This window comes from Pseudophryne corroboree, chromosome 2, assembly GCF_028390025.1.
Source record: "Pseudophryne corroboree isolate aPseCor3 chromosome 2, aPseCor3.hap2, whole genome shotgun sequence".
In the NCBI taxonomy this organism is placed as follows: Eukaryota; Metazoa; Chordata; class Amphibia; order Anura; family Myobatrachidae; genus Pseudophryne; species Pseudophryne corroboree.
Window position 1 is genome coordinate 645,674,632 of NC_086445.1, and position 25,539 is coordinate 645,700,170.

General features: G+C 42.7%; 1 protein-coding gene across 2 annotated transcripts in view; it reads right to left on the reverse strand.

Annotated features, from left to right (window-relative positions):
• LOC135042067 (protein phosphatase 1 regulatory subunit 12B-like) overlaps nt 1-25,539 on the reverse strand; it is a 202,207-nt gene that overhangs the window by 149,340 nt on the left and 27,328 nt on the right. For both annotated transcript variants that reach the window (XM_063954986.1, XM_063954985.1), the window contains exon 2: nt 11,308-11,324. In XM_063954986.1, the coding sequence (XP_063811056.1) occupies nt 11,308-11,324 (17 nt within the window). The remainder of the gene's footprint in view (nt 1-11,307; nt 11,325-25,539) is intronic.

Genomic DNA, 25,539 nt, shown 5'->3' on the forward strand with positions numbered 1-25,539 from the left:
CAGCATCAGTTCCTCCCTGCTGTGGCGTCCACTTCCTCAATGAACACTCATTCAGCGGAACCTCATCATCAGCTTGGTGTGACACCCATGACCTTACATATTGCAGTCAGACACCTTACTCATGAAGTATGAGAGCATTTTGAAATGTGTGTCTTAAATAAAGGAGTGTGTGACTAAAGGTGCTTAGGGATGTGAGGACAAGATGGGGCAGTCAGGTGCAGTGTCAGACTGGGGCATGAAGCGCCCACCGGGGGAATACTGTTGTAGGGGGTCTATGCTTAAGGGTGTGGCCAGGCTCCAATGGGGTGTGGCCAGGCTCCACTGGGGTGTGGCCAGCCACCACAGAGGTTTGGCTAAGCATTACACAGTACATGTTCTGTACCCCTTGGTAAATATATAATAAACCATATTCTTGTGAAGTATAAGTAACATAAGTATAATGCACAGTTCAAGTGCACTAGGATAGAGTCTGAAACCTGATCCCTAGAGGAGGAGGGCCCACAGGTAGTGGGGCCCACCGTTGGTTTCCCCTGTTCCCCTGTGGGCCAGTCCGACCCTGGTCAGGTGATCCCGGGGATTAAAGGTGAGAAGTTGCAAGTGAGATTGACTAAAACAGAAAATTTACAGGTGCTGCAGCACAGCACCTGCCTTGTGGTGCCCTGTGCAGTGGCACATGTCGCACGACCCTAGTTATGCCCCTGCTAGTTAATGGTGTCGTCTTCTTTGTACCTCTACCAAACTTAGAAGGTATGCCACCTAGTGGCAGCTTTTATTTCCTACAAAAACAATAAGGTCAAAATAAAATGACTGAGAACATTTCACCAACGCTGAACACTTCAGGAATTTCTTTAAAATATTTTTACTCAAAGTAAAACTCAATGGTAAAATAATGAATTCAAGGAAAGTAATGTTTAAGGCATAATATGGCAGATGTTTTGAGCAAACACTCACAGGCACCCCCTGAAATCAATTATTATTATTAACAACAGTTTCTTATACAGCACAGCAAATTCTTTTGCGCTTTACAACTGGACACAGTAATAACAAGCAGTCATAGAGGTAGAAAGGCCCTGCTTGCAAGCTTACAATGTATTGGCAAATTGGCATTTATACAAAAGGATAGGTTCTATCTATTGCATAGTTGTCCACCAGATTGCAAAGGTTCCTGGTGGGCTGCATGATATTACATCACATCAATGATGAACCAGGGTCAGGAGGAAGGAAAGTGAAGAAAGAGAAAATATGTGGAGGATATGTGTAGACTGTACAGTGGGGAAATAATTGGATAGGAAAGCTTATGAAGGTTATGTGAGCGGTTCTGTAATTTGTTAAGCTTGTCTGAATAGGTGAGTTTTCAGGGAATGCTTGAAGGTTTGGAGATTAGAGGAGAGTCTTATTGTGCATGGTAGGGCATTCCACAGAATGGGTGCAGCCGAAGAAAGTCTTGCAATCGTACGTGGGAGCAAGTAATGCGTGTGAATGAGAGACGTAGATCTTGTGAAGAGCGAAGGGGCCGGGTTGGTAGATATTTTGACATAAGTGAAGAGATGAACATCCAGCGAGGAATATTAGCCTTGCAGCTGCATTCAGAATGAATTGTAATGGGGAGAGTCTCTTTTTGGTAAGACCAGTAAGGAGACTATTGTAATAATCAATACATAAGGTATGGTCATAGCTTAGATTTGTTTTTTAGATGTACAGTATGTAACATGATTTTGAGAGAGTTTTGATGTGGGGAACAAAGGACAGTTCAGAGTCAAGGAAGACCTAGGCAGCGGGTTTGTGGTGTAGGATTGATTGTCGAGTTCTCAACAGTGATAGAAATATTAGGTTGGTAACAACTATTGGTGGAAATATAATTAACTCTGTTTTAGAAATATTAAGTTTGAGATGGCGAGATGACATCCAAAAGAGGCATTCAGTGACACTGCCCAATACAGATAGAGACAAATCAGGGGAGGATAGGTAGATTTGAGTATCATCTGCATACAGATGATACTGAAATCCAAAAGAACTGATTAGTTTACCAAGAGATGAGGTATAGATTGAGAAAAGCAGAGGACCTAAGACTGAGCCTTGCGGCACTTCAACTGAAAAAAGTAACAAATAGGAGGTGGATTCAGAGAAATGGACACTGAAAGAGCAATTAGATTGGTAGGATAGGAACCAAGAGAGGGCTGTATCCTGTTTGTATGAGAAAAGAGTGGTCACCAGTGTCAAAAGCAGCAGAGAGATCTAGAACTAAAGTAGTGAGTAATGGCCTTTAGGCCATTCAATACTTTAGTCAGTGCTGTCTCTGTGGATTGTTGGGAATGGAAGCCTGACTGATGTGGGTCCAATAAGGTCTATGAGTTAAGAAAGTGTGTGAGGCGAGTGTAGTCAAGTTTCTCAAGTAGCTTGGAGAGGCAAGGGAGCTAAGAGATGGGACAGTACTTCGAGAGAGAGTTAGGGTCAGAATTTAGTTTTTTTCAGAATGGGAGTATCCAATGCATGCTTGAACAGTGAAGGAAATATACGAGTAGAGAGATTACAGATGTTAGTTAAGGTTGGGATGAGAACAGGAGACAAAGATTTACTTATTTGTGAGGGTATAGGATAAAGAGGAGAGGTAGTAGAGTAGCAGGATGAGTGTTGATATTTCATCTTCATTTGTGGGATCAAATGAAGAGAAAGTGCCAGAGGGTTCAGTTAGGGAATGGAGTAGGTCACTGGTTGAGGAAGAGTATACCATTTAATCTTGGAATTTATCAATCTTGTCCTTGAAGTAGGAAGCAAGATCTTGTGCACATATAGTGGCTGATGGGTTTGGCAAAGGATGGTTGAGAAGTGAAAATGTATTTAAAAGTCATTTGGGGTTAGAGGCTTGAGCATAGATGAGAGTTTGGAAATGTGTTTGTTTGGCAGCGCCCAGGGCATTACAATAAGAGTGGTAGACAGTCTTATATATGAGGAAGTCACTTGGAATACAAAATTTACGCCACTAGCTTTCAACTTTACATGTCAGTTTTTGTAGGTGTCCTGTTAATTTAGAGTGCCAGGGTTGACATCTAGGCCTACATGGAGTGTGAAGGGTAGCTGGAGCCACTTCATCAAGGGTAATCTTTAAAATCTGGTTCAGGTGTGATACAGCCATCTCAGGAGGTGTGAATGCAGAAATAAGTGAAAGCAGTTGTTGGAGTGAGGTGGAAAGTTCTTGAAGATTAATTGCATTACTATATCTGCAGGTTTGAGGAGGACTGGAGGACGTCAGTGACACTGAGTTAAATTAATGGAGGAGAGCATGCAGGTGATAAGGTTGTGATCTGAGAGAGGGAAAGGAGTGTTAGTGAATTCAGAAACTGAGCATAGTCTGGGGAATCTAGGCAGATCTGTGTAGATCTAGGCAGTGGCTCTGCTGATGAGTAGAGGAGTCAGTTCATTGGGAGAGGCCAAAAGAGATGGTTAGAGAGAGTAGTTTGGAGGTATGAGCAGCAGATTTTGGATTATCAATCGCAATATTGAAATCTTCCATGATGGTGGTGGAGATGTCACAGGATAGGAAGTGAGAGAACCAGGCTGAAAAATCTTCTAAAAATTGTTTGGGATGCCCAGGTGGGCAATAGATACAGTAGCTGCAACACGCAGAAAGAAAGAAGTGTAAATTCTGATAGAATGTAATTATTTAAATGTGAGTGATGGACCCTGTTTTAGAACTGTGTATGCAAAAGATAGGGATAGTAATAATCCAACCCCACCACCTTTACTGTTATCAGGCCTGGGGGTGTGTGTGAAGTGGAGACCACCGTGTGACAGATTGTGTGAGCCATGTTTCTGTAATAGTCAGCAGGTTGAAGTTGTTAAATATGAAGAGGTCATGAACGTACGTTAATTTGTTACAAGCAGAGCGTCCATTCCATAAGCCACATTTTAGTGATTTGGAGGATGATGGGAAACATGTGATGTTTATGAGGTTAGCTGGAATTCTATAGTGCTGGGAATGAGGTGAATGTCAGTGGGGCAAGTGTTTGGGGCCTGGATTAGGTGAAATGTCACCAGCTAATAAAAGTAAGAGAGAGAAATAAATATAGTTGTAGGAGGTTTGTGAATGTTTTTTTTATGGTGTCCAGTTGTGGATGTTATTGTCAAAGTACAAAGATGAGTAAAAAGCTCATGAGTGTTAATAAGAGGTGAGTGGATAAGTGAGGTGGCAATATATACAGGGAGGGTTGCAAGAAGAGTGAATGGTGTATTATGAATGCAAAACATGCTAACAGGTGCCACAATACAGATTATACACATAAAACTTAGTACGTCTGCTTTTGTGTCCATGGTGCTTCTTCAACTTTCACACATTAGCATTAAAATCAGTGAAATTCAGTTTGTGAAAAAGACTAACTTTCTAGATATGAAGTAAACTCAGAAATAAATAAAATATTCATTGGGTTTTGGTTTTGATTTTTCCAAACCCCCTATCACTGTATTATTATTATTATTTTTTACAAAAATTTATAAAAACAGCTAAAATCACATAATTTGGGACTTTTTTCTCCTACAGTTCTATTAACCTCAATAAAATTAATTTCCACTAATTTCTAGTATATTTTGGCCACCTCACAGCTCACAATATTGTTTTCATACAGTTCAGACCAAAAGTTGCACAGAGCTAGCTGGTTGACTAAGCCTAGCAACAGCAGTGGGTGGCACAAACATGTTGGCAGTTCAACTTCAAACATGGCACATCTAGGAAACAGAGTAGCACTGCAGTGGCAGACAGAATAGAAATTTCATAAACTATATGATCCCATAGAATGTAACGAAGAATGTTTTCATTGATCATGAACTACCTGAGATACTCAAGGCCAGTACAGGGAAGTGGAGGTGGAGTATATAGTGGGAGGCAGGCAAGTCATGAGAGAAAAGGCCATAAAAGAATACAAGAATGATGGATTGGTTAATTGTTTGATTGATTGATTGATTGATTGATTGATTAAAATGAACATGTGTGAGGCATAGTTCAAGAGCTGTAGGTTGTTCTGCAATGGGGGAATACGGACCATATAGAGTGATCAATTGAGTGATTACTTACAAGGTACCACTTAATTTCTTGTCAAAAATGTGTTGCAAATTAGTACAGAGTAATAACCAAATAAAAAGGTTTATCTGTGTAAAATAAACCATCACTAATGCCCCCAAAGACCCCATAATTAAAAGAAAAGCAGTGCAAGATGGAATTGTCCTAGAGCCCTCCCTTATGTTATATATTAAAAAGGACATGCACAGTTTAACAATCCAAGAACTTCAGTGACATAATCTGCCACTTTTGTGGCTGAAGGTCTTGGTTTATATGGGCCCCCACAAAACAAGTTACCAGACAGCATCTCCTCTATGCCCCTGTAATTTTTTTATGAACTCTGTTGATCATGTGAGCAAAACATGGGATGTATTTGAATTCACCCAGCTGTAATGCTCTCACAATATTTGTGGTGTTATCAGAAAGGAGAGTCCAAGCAGGGTAAGTCATATTGCTATGACATCCCTTAGTTTTTCTAAGCGGTATCCTTTTATTGCAGCTGGTGATACAGATAATAGCTTGCCTCTCTGAATGAGCTGGCATTGTTTGTTAGATGCTGTTGCTGTTCCTGCGAGTTCTGTAATCTTTAGCTTGCTTCGTTCTGCTTGTCCACATATCTGTGGTTAAGTAGACATTGGGTACAATGGCATTTTGTAGGACAATAATAAGTTTTTTTTTAATGTTCTGGCACAGCCAAGGAATTGCTTTTTGGGGTAAAATGGAACCAAGATCTAATTTGAAAGCAGGGACACAGGATCTCAATCAACTTTCTAATACCCAATGCATTAATGGTGGATATTGGCCGCACATCTAATACTAGCGTAGCCATCATGATGTGATCCGCTGTATGACTGAGTGACAGCTGCCATACTTGCTTCTCCTTGCACAGGAGTGTTTAATAGTCTATTTTGTTTTAAATACTAGTAGTCTTCTTGGATACCCTTCTGGGATGAAGATCCACTCCCTGCAGCAGGCTTAGTGCTCAAGGATTCTTCTGAGGAATTCTGGATAGGGGAGGAGTCAGATAGAATTAGCAAATTGGATGCAGGACTACCTTCAATTATTAGTGAGGAAATTTATGATAAAGGTGTTGGCAGTAGAGATTGCAGGTGCTGAGATTTAGCTGAGAGTAAGAAGCTAGCTGATGCTAGACTGCTTGTTATTTTTTTAGCATAAGTTTCTGAGTTTGCAAAAAAACATTTCATGAACTCATTGCAAATTATGCAACAGAGAGGAGGTTCCTAGGTGGTTAACATCCCTACCTCTACTTACTGTGGCTTTACAAATGCTACAGATGGCTTGACAACTGTTGTCAGAGTTTGTGTAAAAATAATTATACACATAAGAGCTGAATTTTTTGGTTTTATGCACTGGCATGACAATGGACTTCTTTTTATCATCAGCAAGAACTGTGTCCACTCATGTCTGACTTAAACAGGCAACATCCTCATCATCAAAATCCTCATTAATGCTGGGGTCAGCTAGAAAAATATCCCCCTCATCCTGTTGCACTTCCACTGTAGCATCCTCGATTTCTAGGTCAGCATGTTAACTTCTGCTGCTCATCCCCACATTTGCAGAGGGTGCAGAAATAATGAAATGAGGCTTCTCTATGAATACAGTATCAGAAAGGTCATTCACACACTCTCCTCTGGGATTTGTGATGTTTCTGAACACACAGTTTGGGAGGGGGGGGGGGGTTCAGCACGGATTTTCTTATTTTCATTTTTTTGACATGACTTTTAAGACTCTGAGGGATAAATTTACTAAGCTCCCGAATCCATTTGAGTTTGTATTTTTATCATAAAATGCAACTCAGTAATTTACTAAATAGCAATCACAGTAGTGTTGGTGCAATTCGTATTCACTTTCACTGCTCACAACACAAATACAAATCAATAGACCATCGATCAAACACAGCTGGATTTTTACATGCACCTCATACAACATGGGAATTTACAAAGAATTCATATTCTTCAATATCTGCCGACAATGGGGGTCATTCCGAGTTGTTCGCTCGCTAGTAGTTTTTAGCAGTCGTGCAAACGCTAAGCCGACGCCAAAAAAATTGTGCAGTTTCAGAGTAGCTCCAGACCTACTCCTAGCTTGCGATCACTTCAGACTGTTCAGTTCTGGATTTGACGTCACAAACACGCCCTGCGTTCGCCCAGCCACGCCTGCGTTTTTCCTGGCACGACTGCGTTTTTTTCGAACACTCCCTGAAAACGGTCAGTTGACACCCAGAAACGCCCCTTTCCTGTCAATCACTCTGCGGCTGCCATTGCCACTGAAAAGCTTCGCTAGACCTTGTGTAAAAATACTTCGCCCGTTGTGAAAGTACATCGCGCTTGCACACTGCGCAGCATACGCATGCGCAGAAGTGCCATTTTTTCATTTAATCGCTGCGCAGCGAACATTTTTATCTAGCGATCAACTCGGAATGACCCCCAATATCCAAACACTGCTGAAAAAGCATAGAATTCATATATAAATAGAACTTTTAAATATAATTGCTTTTGGCTGGCATGTTTGGAGAAGCATGCACGGATCAATGAGATCCATACATTCTCCTCTGTGTAAAACTGTGTAAAATAGTAAAATAATAATAAAAAAGTGTGTGCTCACCCCTCCTGATTATAACTCTAGAGCGTTTCCATTCACTCCTATGGGCAAACTACGATTGGCTGATCCCTGGGAGAGCAAATCAAATCAGGATGTTGCTGCTATGGCAGCAGCTCCTGGTTGGCTGGCCTGTCCCTTTAGTGACAGTACTCATGTAGAGGGCCCGCAATAATGTAGTAGGAGTGTATGTGCAAACATACACTCCTACATGACCGGTGGATCTGGTTAATTTTGTTTATTTGTTTTAACCCCCTGGATGTCTACTTGGAATGAAGAGAACCGATCTATACTGTATTAGGTGAGCATTTTTTTTTACAGGTATCCTGTGGATTCTACTAGACAAGGGGATAAGGGGACTCCGTGGGACACTAGTAAGTATATCTAAGTGTGTGTTTGTGAGTGTGAGTTTGCATGGATGTTTTATTAAAGTTGTGCTTTTGACGGCGTGTGAATCCTGTGTTTATTGTACTATTTATTTTGTTGTGGAACTAATGGCACCAGCGGTCCCTTTAATGCCCCACATGCTGGTACTTGTGGTTCTCCAAGTACCAGCATTCAGGAGAGGCTTGCTGGAACCTACAGTCCCACAAAAAACAATAATATTTTTTATTTTTACACTTAATGGCTATCAGCCCGGCTCATAGGTGCCTGGAGAGGGAAACCCCTTTTTTGGGGTGTCCCAACTCCCCCAGGAAACCCCGGGCAGGATTGACTAGTTGGAGGGTCATGCTTCAGCCGCAGGGACCTATATAAATGTGTACCCCGGCTGTGACTAGTGGAGTCCTGTGCTGGTTTCAAAAATATGAGGGACTCCTACATCCTTTTCCCCAAATTTTATGGGAACTAGGACCAGTCCAAGAGCCTGGTGCTGTTTTTTAAAATACTGGGAACCCCAACACAATTTCCTCCCAGTATGTTAACAACCAGCACTGTCTCAAAGAGCCCAGGGCTGGTTATATTTTGGAGAGGGGGGACCATATGCAATTTTTTTTTATTATTTTCTAACTAGTTAAATACTGTACACCATGGATCTTCAACCTGTGGCCCACCAGCTGATGTGGAACTATACATCCCAGCATGCCCTGCTCAGTTTTAACATGCCTTAATAGCAGCAGCTGGAGGGACGCAGGTTGAACACCTATGCTGTACACAATAAAGCCCTGCACAGATGTCACTGATCCGGCCGGGCTTCCTTGTGTCATGTCCGGCATTGTTTTACTAAACTCCCCCATAAAACACTGCCCGGCTAATACGAATGACATCGACATAGGTAAACTCGAATTAAAAAAACACGCTAGTTAAGTACATTACTGTGTTTCTTTCCAAAAAAGTTGCAATCTAAAAACAGACGAATGTTAGTAAAGTTACCCCTGAGTGAGAAGGTCTTGCATTGTTATGAGATGCAGAAGATGATGCCTCACTGACAGTTGCAGAACCACCACTCAGAAATAAAAGCTAAGGTCTTATGGTGCTTATGGTGAATGGCATATTGGCAATTTTATGTTTTTCTGCAGTAAACCTTCCCTTTGTTAGAGGTGTTTTTTTTCTTTACCTATGTGAAATATTATTTAGTTTTTTTCAGATGACCTGACTTAAACCATCTATGCCCATGAGCACTGGCTTTAGAAGTTGACATTGAAGGACTAGTATAGTCATGACTGGTGGTAGTAGCATTTAGTTGCTGTTCCTGCTCTTCTCTCAACTGATCCATATTGATGAACATACACAAGTTGTACAAAAAACGCATTTTTTTTACTTTTTCCGCAAATGACAACATTGGGGTTATGGTGTTTATGGTTTTTTTTTTTTTACAAAAAAAAAATCCCAACAGTGTGCTATGCACTGAAGTGATGCAGTTTAGTTGAAACACCAGTGTGACAACAATGCAAGTAATATTATAGATGTTCCTAACCTACACTGTAAAATATAAAACTTATGTTTTGCTAACTGCCTTCATCCATCTAGCTTGGCAGGTAGTTAAGTAGGGACATGTGAAACAATGACTCCTAGCTTTAAAACTTCTGCAGCAGCAGTGAGCACCAGTGTGACTGTACATGTGTTCTAATAATGATGGATAATGCTGCCCTTAGGAGCTCTGGGCTGTGTACCAGTAAAGGACTATTATTATTGTATATTTATTAATAATTTACTCATTTCTGCCTCGGCAGTCTAGTGGCTGTGCTCTTCTTCTGGCGGTTCTGTGTGAAATGGCATCTGAATCACCACAGGAGGGACTTAAATCTAATTCGAAACTCGCGAGATCTGACATTGGGATGTTAATGTTTTGCCTCAATTTGAAATCTGAGCCTGGTGAGAAAATCCAAGCCATTGCTCAGATTTCCTCAGCTACCTGAAGTTCGGATGTGGTTCGTTTTCCGGAAACTGAGCCCACACAACTCTACCATACATAGGTTTAAAATATGTATTGTTTTTAACTCAGGATTTTTGGTTTCTGGAGAAAAATATAGTAAGCGACATGATAAGAACAAATTGGAAACATACCAGACATTTGTGTTTTCATTTAGAAGTGGAGATGTTGCCCATAGCAACCAATCAGATTCTTTTTATTCATCTAGCACCTTATAGAATATAATAGCTAGAATATGATTGGTTGCTGTTGGAAACAACTTCACTTCTAAAAACCCGCACTTCAGTAAATATACGTACCCCAGGGATGGAATTAAACTGGGAGTAAGTTACTCAAAGGAAATGTTTTTGCAAAAAAGTACATTTTCACAGATAAGATACATCTGAGATGTGTCAGCCTTTACCTAATCCATATATGCAGCTATTTTCCAGCAAGACAACCTTAATGCATACCTATATCAGGTGCAAAATATACTCTACCTAAAAGGCACGTTTGCAAATACTGGAAGGTCTGCAGCAGGGGCGTTTTAAGAGAAAAGGAGGCATGTGTGCAGCCTTATGCATCAGGGGCCCCCTTCTCTCTGACCGAGGCACAAGGTATTAATACTTACCTCTCCAGAGTCCTCCGGCGGCGCCATCCTTCTCCGCAGACTCTATTGCGCATGCGCAGACCTCCGGGAAACAGCGCGTGGCCATTTTTCCCCAAAGAGTTTCCTAATGCGCATGCGCAAATCTCTGGAAAAATGGCCACATGCCATATTTCCAGAGTTTTCAGCAGGCGCAATAGAGTCTGTTCCCCCTAGTGTTCAGACTCTATTGCGCTGCCAAAAAGGATTGCTCCGACGGGGGACTTCAGAGAGGTCAGTATTAAGCAAATGGGTGCAGTGTGTGTGGTGTGGGCCCCCTGGACCCCGGGGCCCTTGTGCCCCGCACACACTGCACCCATTATAGATACGCCAATGGTCTGCAGGTACTGCATTTGCGTGAGCATGGACCCACTGAACTTCATATACATAAACCACATCTTCAGTTCTTTTCAGTTCTCCAGTTCTGCAATTGTGTAAGGGTTGACATGTCCATGTTTTCTCAGCATGTGAGAACAAATTCATGCAAGATACTGTAAGTTAAGTAAATGGGAGTATGTCAACTCAGGATCTGCATCAGCCCTGTATTTGTGATAATATACATACACAATAATAGCATGATATTATCTATTTAACATAGCGTCACACCATTTCTTAATAGGAACAAACCAAATAAAATCTTACCTTGCTAATCTCTCATGCTGTGAAAGAAAGATAAAACAGATTAGTTTGGGTGAAATTCATCGGTTTATACATTCTAAGCATATACCACTCCTATTAATAAGAAACACAGACATTTTCCGGTAGAAAAAAATAAACAAATAAATAAATATATATATATATATATATATATATATATATGTATGTATGTATGTATGTATGTATGTATGTATGTATGTATATATATATATATATATGTGATTACCTGCTATTGGTAAGTCTATTACTTATCCCTCTCACTCTTTACCATATTGGACTGGACCAAATAACTTATTGAAATTACAATTTCTAATAGGTCAACATAGGACTGGACATCTATTAAGAACTTGAATACAACCCTTTAAAGATATTGGTTATAAGTTATGTTGATAGTAAGTGCATTTTTACCTCAATATTTAAGTATAGATAAATAAATAAATCATGAACATACTGCTCACTAAATAACATATATTATAGGAGCTTCACAAAATTTAAATCACCTATTTTGTGGAATCCAATTGAGACTACCCTCTATATATTTTAGTAAGTACTTTATTAAGTTCATTATCACTATGAAATAAATATATATATATATATATATATATTATACATACATACATACATATATACACACACGCACACACACTGTATGTATGTATATATATATATATATATATATATATATATATATATATATATGTATTTTATAATATCCAAAAAAAGTTAAGATTATTAGTCTTATTTTTTCAATTGGGCAAAATGGTATGCTCTTACATTTGTGTATTTTATTAAACCCTCATCTGAGAATGAAAACCATTCCTGTCACCTAAAGATGAAAGCTCAATATACTGAGAATTAGTAAGTACTCTTCTACTGAACTAAAGATTTCTCATTGTGGAGTCTTTCAACTGACTGTCATTAACTAACCAGCTATTTTTCAAATATTTTTCAAATATATGGAAGGATTATTAAATGAATATGTAAACTGTTGAAAAAAATAATGAATAATATTCTAATTATGGCTATATGAAGTCATTGTGAATGGTATATTACTGCTAAAGTAAATGTAACTATTATTGTACTCGATATATAGAGCTTTATTCTAATTTGTATAAGCATGCTGTTATTGAGATATCTCTTTTTCTTTTACACTCTAAGACACCCCTGAAGAAGTCGCCACAGACGAAATGCATTGACTGAAACATTTTATTACATTAACAGAAAATTAATTGGGCTTGCAAGGCTCTGAATTGCTGATATCTTTCTGGAATATTAAGAAAATGCTTATGTCAATTAATTTCTGAATATGTTACATTTTTAATTAAAAAGTTTTTATATATTGGGTGTATTTGTATATGAGGTTATAATAGTTCATCCTCTGTTCACATCTCTAGCAAAAACATCTACTGAATGGGAGCGCTCCTCAAAAAAAACAAAAACATTTTTACATTAATTCTACGGGCCCATATTGGCAAGGGGCCTTACTTTTGGGGGACCTGCCTGATACAGTAATATTTGTTGGAAAATCATTATAATTAATCATTGTGGCTAGATCTTACGACATTATATAATATCAGCGCATTAAGGAATCTTGAATATATATTTAAATGGCAAGCGAATATCGAAAATTCTGCATTTGAGATATACACAGCCTTTTCATGGGTCCAGATTAATCAGCTCTCTAAACACAGGAAGAATCCTTATGTTGGAAGTTTGAGTGTTTGAATACTGTGTTGGAGTAACACTGAAAAGGTCCAGTAACACATGAACTGCAGGAGGTGTAGATTTTGGGCCTAATTGATACCTGATTGCAGCAGCAAATTTGTTAGTGGTTGGGCAAAACCATGTGCACTGCAGCGGGAGTTAGATTTGGGTGGGGTGTGTTCAAACTGAAATTTAAATTGCAGTGTAAAAATAAAGCCGCCAGTATTTACCCTGCACTGAATTTAACTCTCTCTGCACATGATATATCTGCCCCAACTTCAGTGCACATGGTTTTGCCCATTTGCTAACAAATTTGCTGCTGCAATCAGGTCTGACTTAGGCCCATTGATTGAAATATGCAAAAATACCCCCACCCCTAGAAAAAAAAAACCTGTAATATAAAAATCGCACACAACCACTACATATCAATACAAAATCATTTACAATAACTTACAGATTTCATGATGCATATTACACTGCAGCATAGTTTGATGGTTATTAGCATTGCATATCTGTGCAAAAACAAGCAATCAGCTAACTTAGTACCTAATGAGCAGCGGAGGGGGCTGTGGTCGGCAGCGGTGCAGAGGCTGTAGTTGACAGCGGTGAGAACAGGGCCGTCTTAACAGCAGTGTAGGCCCCTGGGCACAGCGATGCACTGGGCCCCCTACTTATCCTCCAGCGGTAGGGGTGGGGGTGCTATCAGCCGCAGCATTGATGTCCCGTGAGTGGTAGCGGGTGTTCTATCTGCCACTCAGTATGTAGGACCTGGAGCAGTAATTTCTGCTAATTACTCCTTTACTGCACAGATGGTGTAAGATGGGGTGGGAGGGAGAACACTAAACTGTAGAAGAGGCATTGGGATGAATAAAGGGGCCCTTTTACATAACTTCCAGGGTGGTAAGGGGTGTGTAATACGCAGGGGAGGGGTGGATAGTGGAGTGGACTTAATATTCATCATTTTCGGTGGGAGGGAGGCTTGGTTGACTGCAGATATCTCCAGATCCTGGAAATAGATTTCTTAGCTTTGGAAGCGATAAAAAAACTAGAGAGTCCCACCTTTCAAAAAGTTCTGGGAACTTGGGGATCAGAGTTCAGGAGCCAGAGCAATCCACCGGCAAAAGTATAAAACTGCAAACCAGATGTGTGGAGCTGGAGCAGGGACCAGTTGCTTGAAGGCTTATATCTCTGGTTCTGGGCATAGTAGAGACAAGCTACCAATGTCCACTGAAAGGGGGGAGTCCCATATTTTGGAGAATATCCTCAAAAAACTCCAAGTTAGACAAAACCAGAGATATCTGGCTGGAAAGAGCAATTAACAGTCTTGGATAGGGACCACTGCTTTGAAGTCAGATATCTCCGGTTCCCCTGGGCCGATTTTCAAAAATCTGGTACCCCTGGAAAGAGGGGACCCTCAGCTCTTAGTCTCCTGGGGCCCTTGGGCAAGAGCCCATTGAGCCCATATGAAAAGACGGCCCTGGGTGAGAAGGCCCTGGGCAGTGGCAGTGCAGAGAAGAGTGTGGGCAGCGGCGGTGAGGAGAAGGCCCTGGACAGTGGTGGTGCGGAGGAGGATGTGGGCAGTGGAGACGGTGAGGAGGATGTGGGCAGCAGTGGTGAGGAGGGAGTGGGTGGCTGCAGTGAGGAGAAGGCCCTATAACCGCCACCATTTGAAATCTGCCGCGGGCCGGCAGCCAATCTTGTTTGGCTGCCTGTTCCAGAGCTTGAACAGCGCAGAATTTGAAAGGTGGTGCATTGTATTAAAGGGACAATTCCTGGCGCATTGTGTAAAAGGGGCTCTGCCTGGCATAATGTGCAAAAGGGGACTCTACCTGGCGCAATGTGTAAACTGGGACTCTATCTGGCATAATGTGTAAAAGGGCTATACATGGCGTAATGTGTAAAATGGGACTCTACCTGCCGTAATGTGTAAAATGGGACTCTACCTGGTGTAATGTGTAAAAGGGTTCTGTACCTGGTGTAATGTATATAGAGGACTATACCTGGTGTATTGTGTATAAGTGCTACTACAGTGTGGACTAATTTGAATAATGGAGACTACTGTATGGCAGAATATGAATTGGACTTATTTTGTGACCACACCCCTTCCCCATGAAGCCATGCCCCTACAGTTTTGCTGCACACCTTCTGTGCACACTGTCCTTGTTTTACTTATAGTGTGTAGGAGGGCTTCAATTCTATTTCTGGCACAGGGCCCCAAAATATCTAGTTACGGCTCTACATGAATGACAGAGATGGCTGCACTACAAATATATGAGGGATATGTACCAAGCCCTAGAGAGTGACAAAGTGGAAAGAGATAAAGTACCATCCAATCAGCTCCTAACTGCCATGTTGCATGCTTTGTTTGAAAAATCCGAGTTAGAAGCTAATTGGTTGGTAGTTTATTTATCTCCACTTTATCACTCTCCAAGACATAGTACATCTGCCCCCATATATGCAGAGGTAGTATGAACCTAATTATGGAGAGAAGGAATAAAAGTTGCCCATTATGACTAAAGAGGAGCAGAGGGCATCATTCAGCATGGATTGCACACTGATTGTAATTTGTGCATTGTAAAGCTGGGGCGGGGCCACAGTGATGCGTTTGTGCCTCCATGCCCCTCGCCCACATATGCCGAGGCCATCACCCACATTGTGCCGACTTGACTGGCACCCACAAAGTCAGCAAGTATGCTATGAACACCATCAGCTGCCTGTGTTTTTATAATTATTAGCTTGACCATTGGAAATGTTGCTGCTGCCATCAGTACTTCCACAGTCTGAGTAGCCCTCTAGCTACTCAGCCTGTGTTGTTGATGCATTTGCAATTCCTGCAATATGTTTAGCATATATTGCAATTGCAATGCACCCAATACACGCCTCTCATGTAGTCACTCCACTGATACTCCTCCATCACTCCTTTTTATCGTTGCAAAATGTGATCACTACTGTGTTGGTAGATACCTATGTACAATCACGAAAACCAGACATAAAGCGTGTGCACTTTCTTGTTTTTGGGTGTGTTCGCATATGCAGTGTGCCCATAATCGCTCATTACATGATGATTTGCATTTGCAAATTATCTGAATGAGTCCCAGAGTCCCCAAATGCCCCTATCAGCCAGTAAATGGAAGGGGTATTGCAGAAGCAGTGTGGCTAAACTAAATTGGAAGCAGGGGCGGAACTACCATTGTTGTAGCAGGTGCATTGCAGCCAGGCCTCTGAGAACTAAGGGGCCCATTGCTGCCCAGACCAGCAGACCATTTAGAGCAATGTTGAATGAATGAATGAATTAATTAATTAATTAATGGGCCCATTGCTGCCCAGAACAGTAGACCATTTAAAGCAATGTTGAATGAATGGCCCAGTGCAGAGAGCAGAGTGGGCCCCACTGTCTGAGAGACCTGCCTCTTACCTTATGGAGGTAAGGCTGACCTTGTATGTACCGGACTGATAGAGGAGTCTTGCCACCTATCAGCGCTGATGATCACAGCCACATACTGCCTCTAATTAACAGACAACTGTACGTTATTTTTCTGATTCACTGCTGTCTGTGAATTTAAGGCAGCCATAACTGGTGTAACTGGCACTCTCAGAGTCTGCCTGACTGAGTGCCGAACTGAGGAAAGCACAATACGGAGCAGAGGCCGCTGTGTTCTTGCCCCCACCATGGTACATGCCCCACTGTTCTCTGCACCACGTAGAACATTGAGCTTGTACCCGTCATCCACTGCCTCTCCCTTTCATCCACTACCTTCCACATCACCCACTTCCTCCTCCTGCCTTCTGCTTTCACCCTCTTCCTCCCCTTGCCTTCTGTTGTCACCCTCTGCTTCTCTATGTCAACCTCTGCCTTCCCTTGCCTTACTCTGTCACCTTCTGCATCCCTCCCGTCACCCACTATGATGTGGCATATTATAAACTTGGGTTGGGATGGAGGCGGGGGGCCCACCACTCAGAAGTTCCTCCACAGATAGGAAGTTGGAAGCCCTTTACTAGATTTAAAGGGTGAAGCCCTAAGTGAAGATGAGGCAGCAGAGAGACAAAAAGTTTGAGGGGAAACAACTGCAGAGCTGTGAAGAATGGATTAGGGCAGTGATAAATAAAGAGATGCAGAGCTTTGATACGTAGGGCCTATTTATAAACTTTTTTGTAAAATGATATAGAAACATCAGTTTCTGCCTAATTTTATGGTTTGTCGCTATGTACTTATAGTATGGGTTCACTACGATATGCCGGCGGCCGGGCTCCCGGCGACCAGCATACCGGCGCCGGGAGCCACGCTACACGCGCCACACTATTTTATTCTCCTTCTAGGGGGGTCGTGGACCCCCACGAGGGAGAAAAAGTGTCGGTATGCCGGCTGTCGGGCTCCCGGCGCCGGTATACTGAGCGCCAGGAGCCCGACCGCTGGCATACTGAAGACCACCCTATAGTATAATGCACAAGATTTCCTAGAAATCTGCTTTAGAATGCTATTTGGCAGTACAGATCACAATCCCAATTATCAAAGATAATAATTATACATAATCAGACATCAGTATGTACCAAACTCTAAAAAAAGTGAAGATTTTCAGAGTTTGGTCAAATTAATTTACACCATTCTCAGATGGTGTGGGCATTATTATGGGTATAAGCTGTACTGCTACCATGGGCATTATTTTGTGTATAAGCTGCACTGCTACCATGATCATTTATTATGTACATAGGCAGCACTGCTTATGTGGTCATTGTGTATAAGAAGCACTACTGTGTAGCACAATGTGAATATGGGGCAGTACTGTATGTCGTAACATGAATAAGGGCCACTAATCTGTGGTGTAATATAGGGGTAATACATGCGGTGTAATGAAGATTGTGCAACTGTGTGGTGTAATTTGAATTGGGGGTACTATTGTGTGACCTCACCCCTTCCTTGTGATACCACACCCCTTTTTTTTTTGCATCATGCGTCTTCGATGCGTACTGTTCCTTGAGACAGTATTGGGTTAGGGCACAAATTTGTAGTTTGCAGGGGGCCGCTGAACACCCTACCCTGGCTCTGCCTAAAGGGAGGAGGAGTAGGTTGCTGGGAAAATGGGTTCCATCACCTCTCTAGGGCCACTTTAAGCCTTTGAAGTTACTATAAATCATATCCTCAGGCATTTTCTCTTTCTTCACTTTCCCTTCCTCCTGACCCAGGTTCATAATTTCTGTGTGGCCATATCATGCAGCTCACCAAGAACCTTTGCAATCTGGTGGACAATTATGCAATAGTTAGAAACCCATCATTTTTTTTAATAATGCCTATTTCCCCGTAGATTGTAAGCTTGTGAGCAGGGCCTTCCTACCTCTATGACTGTTTGTTATTACCCAGTTAAGATTTTTTTCAATGGAACGTTATTAGCCTCTGCGCCTTAAGAATATTTCCTTGGTTTGCATAGACTTATTAGAGTTTCTTTAATTAAAGTGTAAGCCAGGCATTCCCAACCTTGGTCCTCAAGGCACAATAAAGGTGCATACACACTGAACAATTTGTCCAACGATCGGGGTGTTCCCGGGGTACTCCCGATCAATCGGACGACCAATTGATCCATGTGTATGCACGATATTTTGCATGGTGCGCTCTTGTAGGGTCATCAGTCATTCCCTGATCTTACTTACTTATGTTCAAAGGATATGAGGAAACGGCTGCCAATCCCATGCAGCGTTATGCGCGTGCGCGCTCGGGGGGGAGCATAGCGGGCAGTCATGCACAGGATCACACATGGGCCATCCTCGACCCAAGGGCACAATGTCCACCGCACACCTTGCACCCATTATAGATAAGCCAGTGTTAAGGACAACATTTAATAAGTGTCGGTTTTGGTGGTTTTTACGTTGGTTTTAAAAAGCCCGCATTTACTAAGGCAAAAACCATCATAAAAATGCTATAAAACACCAGTTCAGAAGATGTCGCTAAAAATATCACAGTCCCAATTTTTTTTTATATGTAAATAATAGAAATAAATAAAAACTGCTGAAAATTTTGAGGAGCCTGTGACAGACGGGATAGCTAAAAAAGCATGTTGTTTGAGCTATCTGGTCAATCCGTGGAGATGTATCACAGTACACTTACTGTAAATTGATGGCAATAATTAGGTATTGAATAAGATTAGCATTTATCATGTTTTATAGGACAATATTATTTTATTAACATATCAGGGGCAAAATGGAGATTTAATTTTATTGAGAGCAATATTATTAATGTTAACTGCCACCTTCTTTCTAGGTGTATTGTGATTCTTAACCTTTTGATTGACCAGATATATACAACATGTTTACAATAGTTTTCTGAGTGTTTTTAAACCAAACAACAGTGGTTTGTACACTGCTAAACATCGCTGGCATTTTGGGAATGACTGTCCAAACTGACAAATGATTAATTAAGTGGACTGAAGGTCAAAGCCGCCAGTTGTTTCAAACCCCCAGCAAAACTGCTGTTTGGTAAATTTAGCCCAAAGCCTCATTCCAGAAATTAGATCTTCCTATAAAAACTGAAGTAACCTAGACAGTTTAAAAATAGAAGTGGAAAATAATTGCTTGCACCAAGAGACCTTCCACACTATGGTTTAATCACTTAACTATTTTTTTCCCACATAAAACAGCTCAGAAATTGTTTTTTTTTTATGAGTGAAATAAGTAAAGAACATGAATTTAACCTTATCCAAAATGATTTTAGTTAAAAAAATAAATTAAAAAAATTCATTTTCCTCAACCATCAGAACATCGGTTGGGAAGATTGGTAACATCGCAACCATTGCAACGTTACTTTTTACCCCCAAGACAGCTGCCAGGCACACAGGGGTGGTCTGGGGGTGGCTTGGGGGGTTGTCTTACAATTTCCCAGCGGCTGCCATTGTCTGCAGCTGCTGGGTGGGGGGTGGGGGTGGGGGGGCAGATAAAACACTTGCTGGTGCCAGGCAAGTGGTTAATAACATGGTCTGTAGTGAGCAATTCCCCAAATATTTGGATTTTTACAATCATGGCTTCAAAAGCCATACATTTATCGCCAAGTAAGGTAAATCTGGATCAAGGAATGGTCCTTGAGATAATAGGTCCCATCTTGGAAGACACCATGAAGGGCACTTTGTAATTTTTAGAATTTTATTGTAACACATTTTTTTTACCTATCTGGAGCTAATATAATTTTCAGAACAGTTTTCCCTTTACTGTAGCAGAGAGAAAAGAGAAAATATCTGAAAGAAACTGAAATGACGGCTATTATAAATGAGCAATAGCTGTCTATTTTGTGGTTCAATCAAGATGCTTTCATGTCAACAACTTGTTCATCTGACCTGACTTTTTAAATATCTGTTGAAATACACGGTCGAGTCACATTATTATGACCACCAGCTAATAGCCAGAGTAACTGCTTAGCCTTACCCATATGCAGCAGGGTTAGCTGAATGGTAATTTTAGATACACGTCTGGTAGCCCCCAGGTTAATTTTGATGGTAAGCTGCTCCACTGTAGCGTGTCGGTCGGCCAACGTTCACCTCTCACATCAATGGCATGTGATGCTCCGCAGTTTCCACATTTGTTATTCGCAATGGTGCCATTTGTCCAGTCACCTTCACCACAGCAGCACATGAACAGTTCACAATCTGTGCAGTTTCAGAAATACTGCCACCCTTGGCCTGAAAGCCGATAAACATCCCTTTTTGCATATTTTACTGCTCGCACTGGGAGCCACATTGTCTAGAAAAGGCTTCCAGTGGTTCTCAAACTTGGTCCTCAGGACCCTACACAGTTCATGTTTTCCAGGTGGGGTGCACTATGTATTACCAACTGTCACACTTTTGAAAATCCACAGGTAACCTGAAAAATGGGAAATGAGTGGCGTTTTGAGACCGAGTTTGAGAACCCATGCAGTTTAGAGTTCTCCCTCTGGTGCCATCTCCCACCATCTGTAACAGTACATGAGTAATAAGCAGGAATTACTGCTCCAGGTCCTAGACACTGAATGGAAGATAGAACACCCCCTACAGCCCACAGGACATTAAAGCTCTGCTGATAGCACCCACCACCACTACCGCTGGAGGATGGGTATAGGCCCCAGTGCATTGTTTTGCTCAGGGACCTATACTGCTAAGACTGCCCTGGCCCAGGGACGTGCAGTCATAATGATTAAAAAAATAAAAAGAAGATATTTATAACAGAGTCTGTGATAAATATCTTCATTTATTATTTGAAAAATGTCCCCCCCCCCCGTGAAAATGTTGGGCTGGGAGGCAGCGGGGGGGTGCCTACCGCACCTAACATTAAAGTCCAAGCACCGGGGGACGGGCAGGGGGCGGGGCGCAGCAATGGGCTGTGAAAGCCCATTGAAAAAGCACGGGGAAGTGGCACCTTTACTGGTGCCTCAATGACAGAGGCGTGCATTCAGCCCCGATGAATGCACGCCCCTGTCAGTCCCCCAGATGTGATTGGCCCAGTTTATCCAGTGCTGGATCTGCTGTCCAATCAGTGGCTAATCCCCTACTTCCCGGCTGCAGCAAGCGCCGTGGGCCGTGTGGGTGCCCGCTGCAGCCGGCGCCACTGACTGACACTAGAGGTCATAATTGACCCCTAGTGTCTGAGCGACGTCATGAGTCATGATGTCTCTCCCATAGTAGAGAGGAGCCGGCGGACGAAGACGGAGGACAGCGCAGCAGGAGCGGTAAATGTGTGTGTGTGTGTGTGTATTTTTTTTTTTATGTGTGTTTGTGTATGGGGCACTGGCACAGCTACAGGGGGAATAACTACAAGGGGCACAGCTACAGGGGCACAGCTACAAGGGGCACAGCTACAGGGGGCACAGCAACTGGGGGCACAGCAACTGGGGGCACAGCGACTGGGGGCACAGCCACAAGGGGCACAGCTACTGGAGGCAAAGCTACAGGGGGCACAACTACAAGGGGAACAACTACAGGGGTCACAACTACTCGGGCACTGCTACTGGGGGCACTGCTACAGGGGGCACAGCTAGTGGTGTCACAACTACTGGGGGTACAGCTACTGGGCTCACAACTATTGGGGGCGCCTGCTCCATCCTCCCAGCCAGCAGCAGCACTCTCCCCTGTCTTCCCGCATCAGCGAGTGCATAATGGGGGTCATTCCGAGTTGTTCGCTCGTTGCCGATTTTCGCTATACTGCGATTAGTCGCTTACTGCGCATGCGCAAGGTTCGCAGAGCGCATGCGCTTAGTTATTTTACACAAAAGTTAGGTATTTTACTCACGGCATAACAAAGATTTTTCATCGCTGTGCTGATCGTAATGTGATTGACAGGAAGTGGGTGTTTCTGGGCGGAAACTGGCCGTTTTATGGGAGTGTGCGGAAAAACGCAGGCGTTCGAGTTGCAAAACGCAGGAGTGGCTGGAGAAACGGGGGAGTGGTTGGGCAAACGCTGGGTGTGTTTGTGACGTCAAACCGGGAACGAAAAGGACTGAGCTGGTCGCAATGGCTGAGTAAGTCACTGTCTGGAGCTACTCAGAAACTGCTAAGAAATTTCTATTCGCAATTCTGCTAATCTTTTGTTCGCAATTCTGCTAAACTAAGATACACTCCCAGAGGGCGGCGGCTTAGCGTGTGCAATGCTGCTAAAAGCAGCTAGCGAGCGAACAACTCGGAATCACCCCCAATATTCATTCATTTCTCTCTCTCTTTCTCTCTCTTGCTCTCTCTCTCCTCCTGTGGATTACTTTGTTTGTAAGTATAATTTTAATTTTTACAAGTACCCCTATTGGATTCTACTGGACAAGTGGACGTGACCGGCGTGGGATGTAGGTAAGTAATCTCTCTCTCATTTTTACAGGAACCATCTATTGGATTTTACATGGACAAATGGATGTGACCGGCGTGGGATGTAGGTAAGTATGTGTGAGTGTTTAAGTGTGTTTTAATAAATTTTTACTTTCACGGTGTGTGTGTTGTATTTTTATTTGGGTATTTTTGTTGTTGTAGAACTACAGGTACCAGCGGGCCCGTTATTTCCCCGCATGCTAGTACTTGAGGTTCTCCAAGTACCAGCAAGCGGGGGAGGCTTGCTTTGCCTTGTAGTTCCACAACAAAAAACAATATTTTTTTACACACTTATGGCTATCAGCTCGGCACCCACCGCCCGGGGGTGCTGGGGACAGCCTCGGGCTTCACCCCTGGCCCTTGGGTGCCTGGAGGGAAGAGGGACCCCTTGATTTAAGGGGTCCCCGCTCCTCCAGGGAACCCCGGCCAGGGGTGACTAGTTGGGTGGGGGGGTAATGCCACGTCCGCAGGGACCTACATAAATGTGTCCCCCGGCTGTGGCATTATGTCCCTGGCTAGTGGAGCCCGTTGCTGGTTTTAAAAGTAGGGGGGAACCCTACATCTTTTGTCCCCCGTATTTTTTTGGAACCATTTTTTTTAAACATTTTTTAACCCATTCAGACCCTTCTCCATTAAGTTAATGGAAGCCCTGGACAACAAAATTGCATGCATGTCCTCCTCCCACTCCCTTCCCAGTCCCAAACACTAATTTTTATTTTTTTTCTATAAAAATGTACAATATATCACAAGTATGATGAGCAGGCAGGCAGCGGACATTGGCGGCATCGGACTGAGATGCAAATTAGTCGCTGAGGGCTGGGTCAGTTGATGGTGGGCAAGTTTGTAAGCCATTGGCGGTAGCAGCAGGCATCAGCTCAGAGGCAGTAGTGGGCATTGGCTCGGTGGCGGTAGGGGTCATCGGCAGGATCCAGCGGAAATTATGGCTGTAGTGCCTCACCAGCCACAGACCTCACCGCACGCCACTGCCCTAGCCTCATAGGGAAATCACAGCTAGTCTATATAAACTTGACGATATCTGAAGCTAGCTCTTATCCATGTCTGAAAAAGGCTATCCTCAGCAGAGTTGGGGTGACAAGCCACAGTAAAGATGTTTAATCAGTGGTGGTTGAGTCCATCTGAGCCTCCAAGGGTCCAGCTGGCTAAATTAGCCAGACTGAGTAAAGCTTGGCTACAACCAGAGAAACATACTGCTCCAGTTTTAGTAGAAACTGTTGCTTTAGACCATGCATACAACTGTGGGCCCTACAGGATGACCCTCAAACATTTGAGGAGTTAGTCTTGGCAATTGAGTGGTACATAACCATAGAGAAATTGAATAAAGCCACCCAAGGGTTACCACCAGTACCTAAGCCCAGGTCCAGGGTCCCAGCTGTTATACTGTATAAACCAACCTATCTCCACCTGTGTGTTTTGACTGTGGCAAATCAGGATATATACACAGAGACTGTCCAAAGCAGGGTGAGGCGATGGACTGCAGCGCTGGAAAAACCTGTCGACCTGTGGTCTGCATGGCTGCTAAAAGCATTTCCACATGGGAAACCACCCTGTTCCATTTGAGGCTGCAAATTGAAGTCCGAGAGGTCTGGGATACTGGCAGTGCATTGACCATCATCTCTACTAACCTGGTTCCTCTCTGGGCTGATCAAGTTTTATTATTATTTTATTTATTATTATCCTTTATTTATATGGCGCCACAAGGGATCCACAGCGCCCATTACAAAGTATATAATCAAATGAGCAAACAAGAAAACGGCACTTACAGTTCAAGACAATATAGGACAGGTATAGAAAACCCGGGGTTAGGTGCCATCAAAGGGAGTATGGAGTAATAGATAGTGTAAATAAGAAAAGGAAAGGCACATGAGGAAAGAAGTCCCTGCTCTTGCGAGCTTACAATTTAAAAGGTGAGGGGCTAACAGACTGAGGTGACAGAAGTGGTAGACAGTAAGCATAGATAAGAGGGTTAGGAGGAGAGTTGGCTGGGTTTGGTGAAGAAGTAGGTCTTGAGAGCCCATTTGAAGTTTTGTAGAGAGGTGGAGAGTCAGATGGGGAGAGGTAGAGAATTCCAGAGATGGGGAACAGCATGTGCAAAATCTTGTAGGTAGTAGTGGGAGGAGGTAATCTGATGGCAGGACAGACAGCGTGCATTAACAGAGCGAAGGGGACGGGTGGGAATGTAAAGAGAGTTAAGGTCAGAGATGTAAGACGGAGAAGAGTGGATGAGGGCTTTGTAGGTGAGTGTGAGATGCTTGCTTTGGATTCTGAATGGGAAGGATGTGGATGTAGTACATTTGGTGAGGAAGATGAGACGGGCAGCAGCATTGAGGATAGATCGGAGTGGAGAGAGGCATTTTTGAGGGAGGCCAGATAGGAGGAGATTGCAGTAGTCCAATCTGGAGATGACCAGTGAGTGGATGAGGGTCTTAGTAGCGTCCTGGGTGAGAAAGGGTCTGATCCTGGAGATGTTTTTGAGATGGAAATGGCAGGTTTGTGAGAGGTGCTGAATGTGAGTTAGATTTGGGTGGGTTATTTTGTTTCTGTGCAGGGTAAATACTGGCTGCTTTATTTTAACACTGCAATTTAGATTTCAGTTTGAACACACCACACCCAAATCTAACTCTCTCTGCACATGTTATATCTGCCTCCCTGCAGTGCACATGGTTTTGCCCATTAGCTAACAAATTTGCGG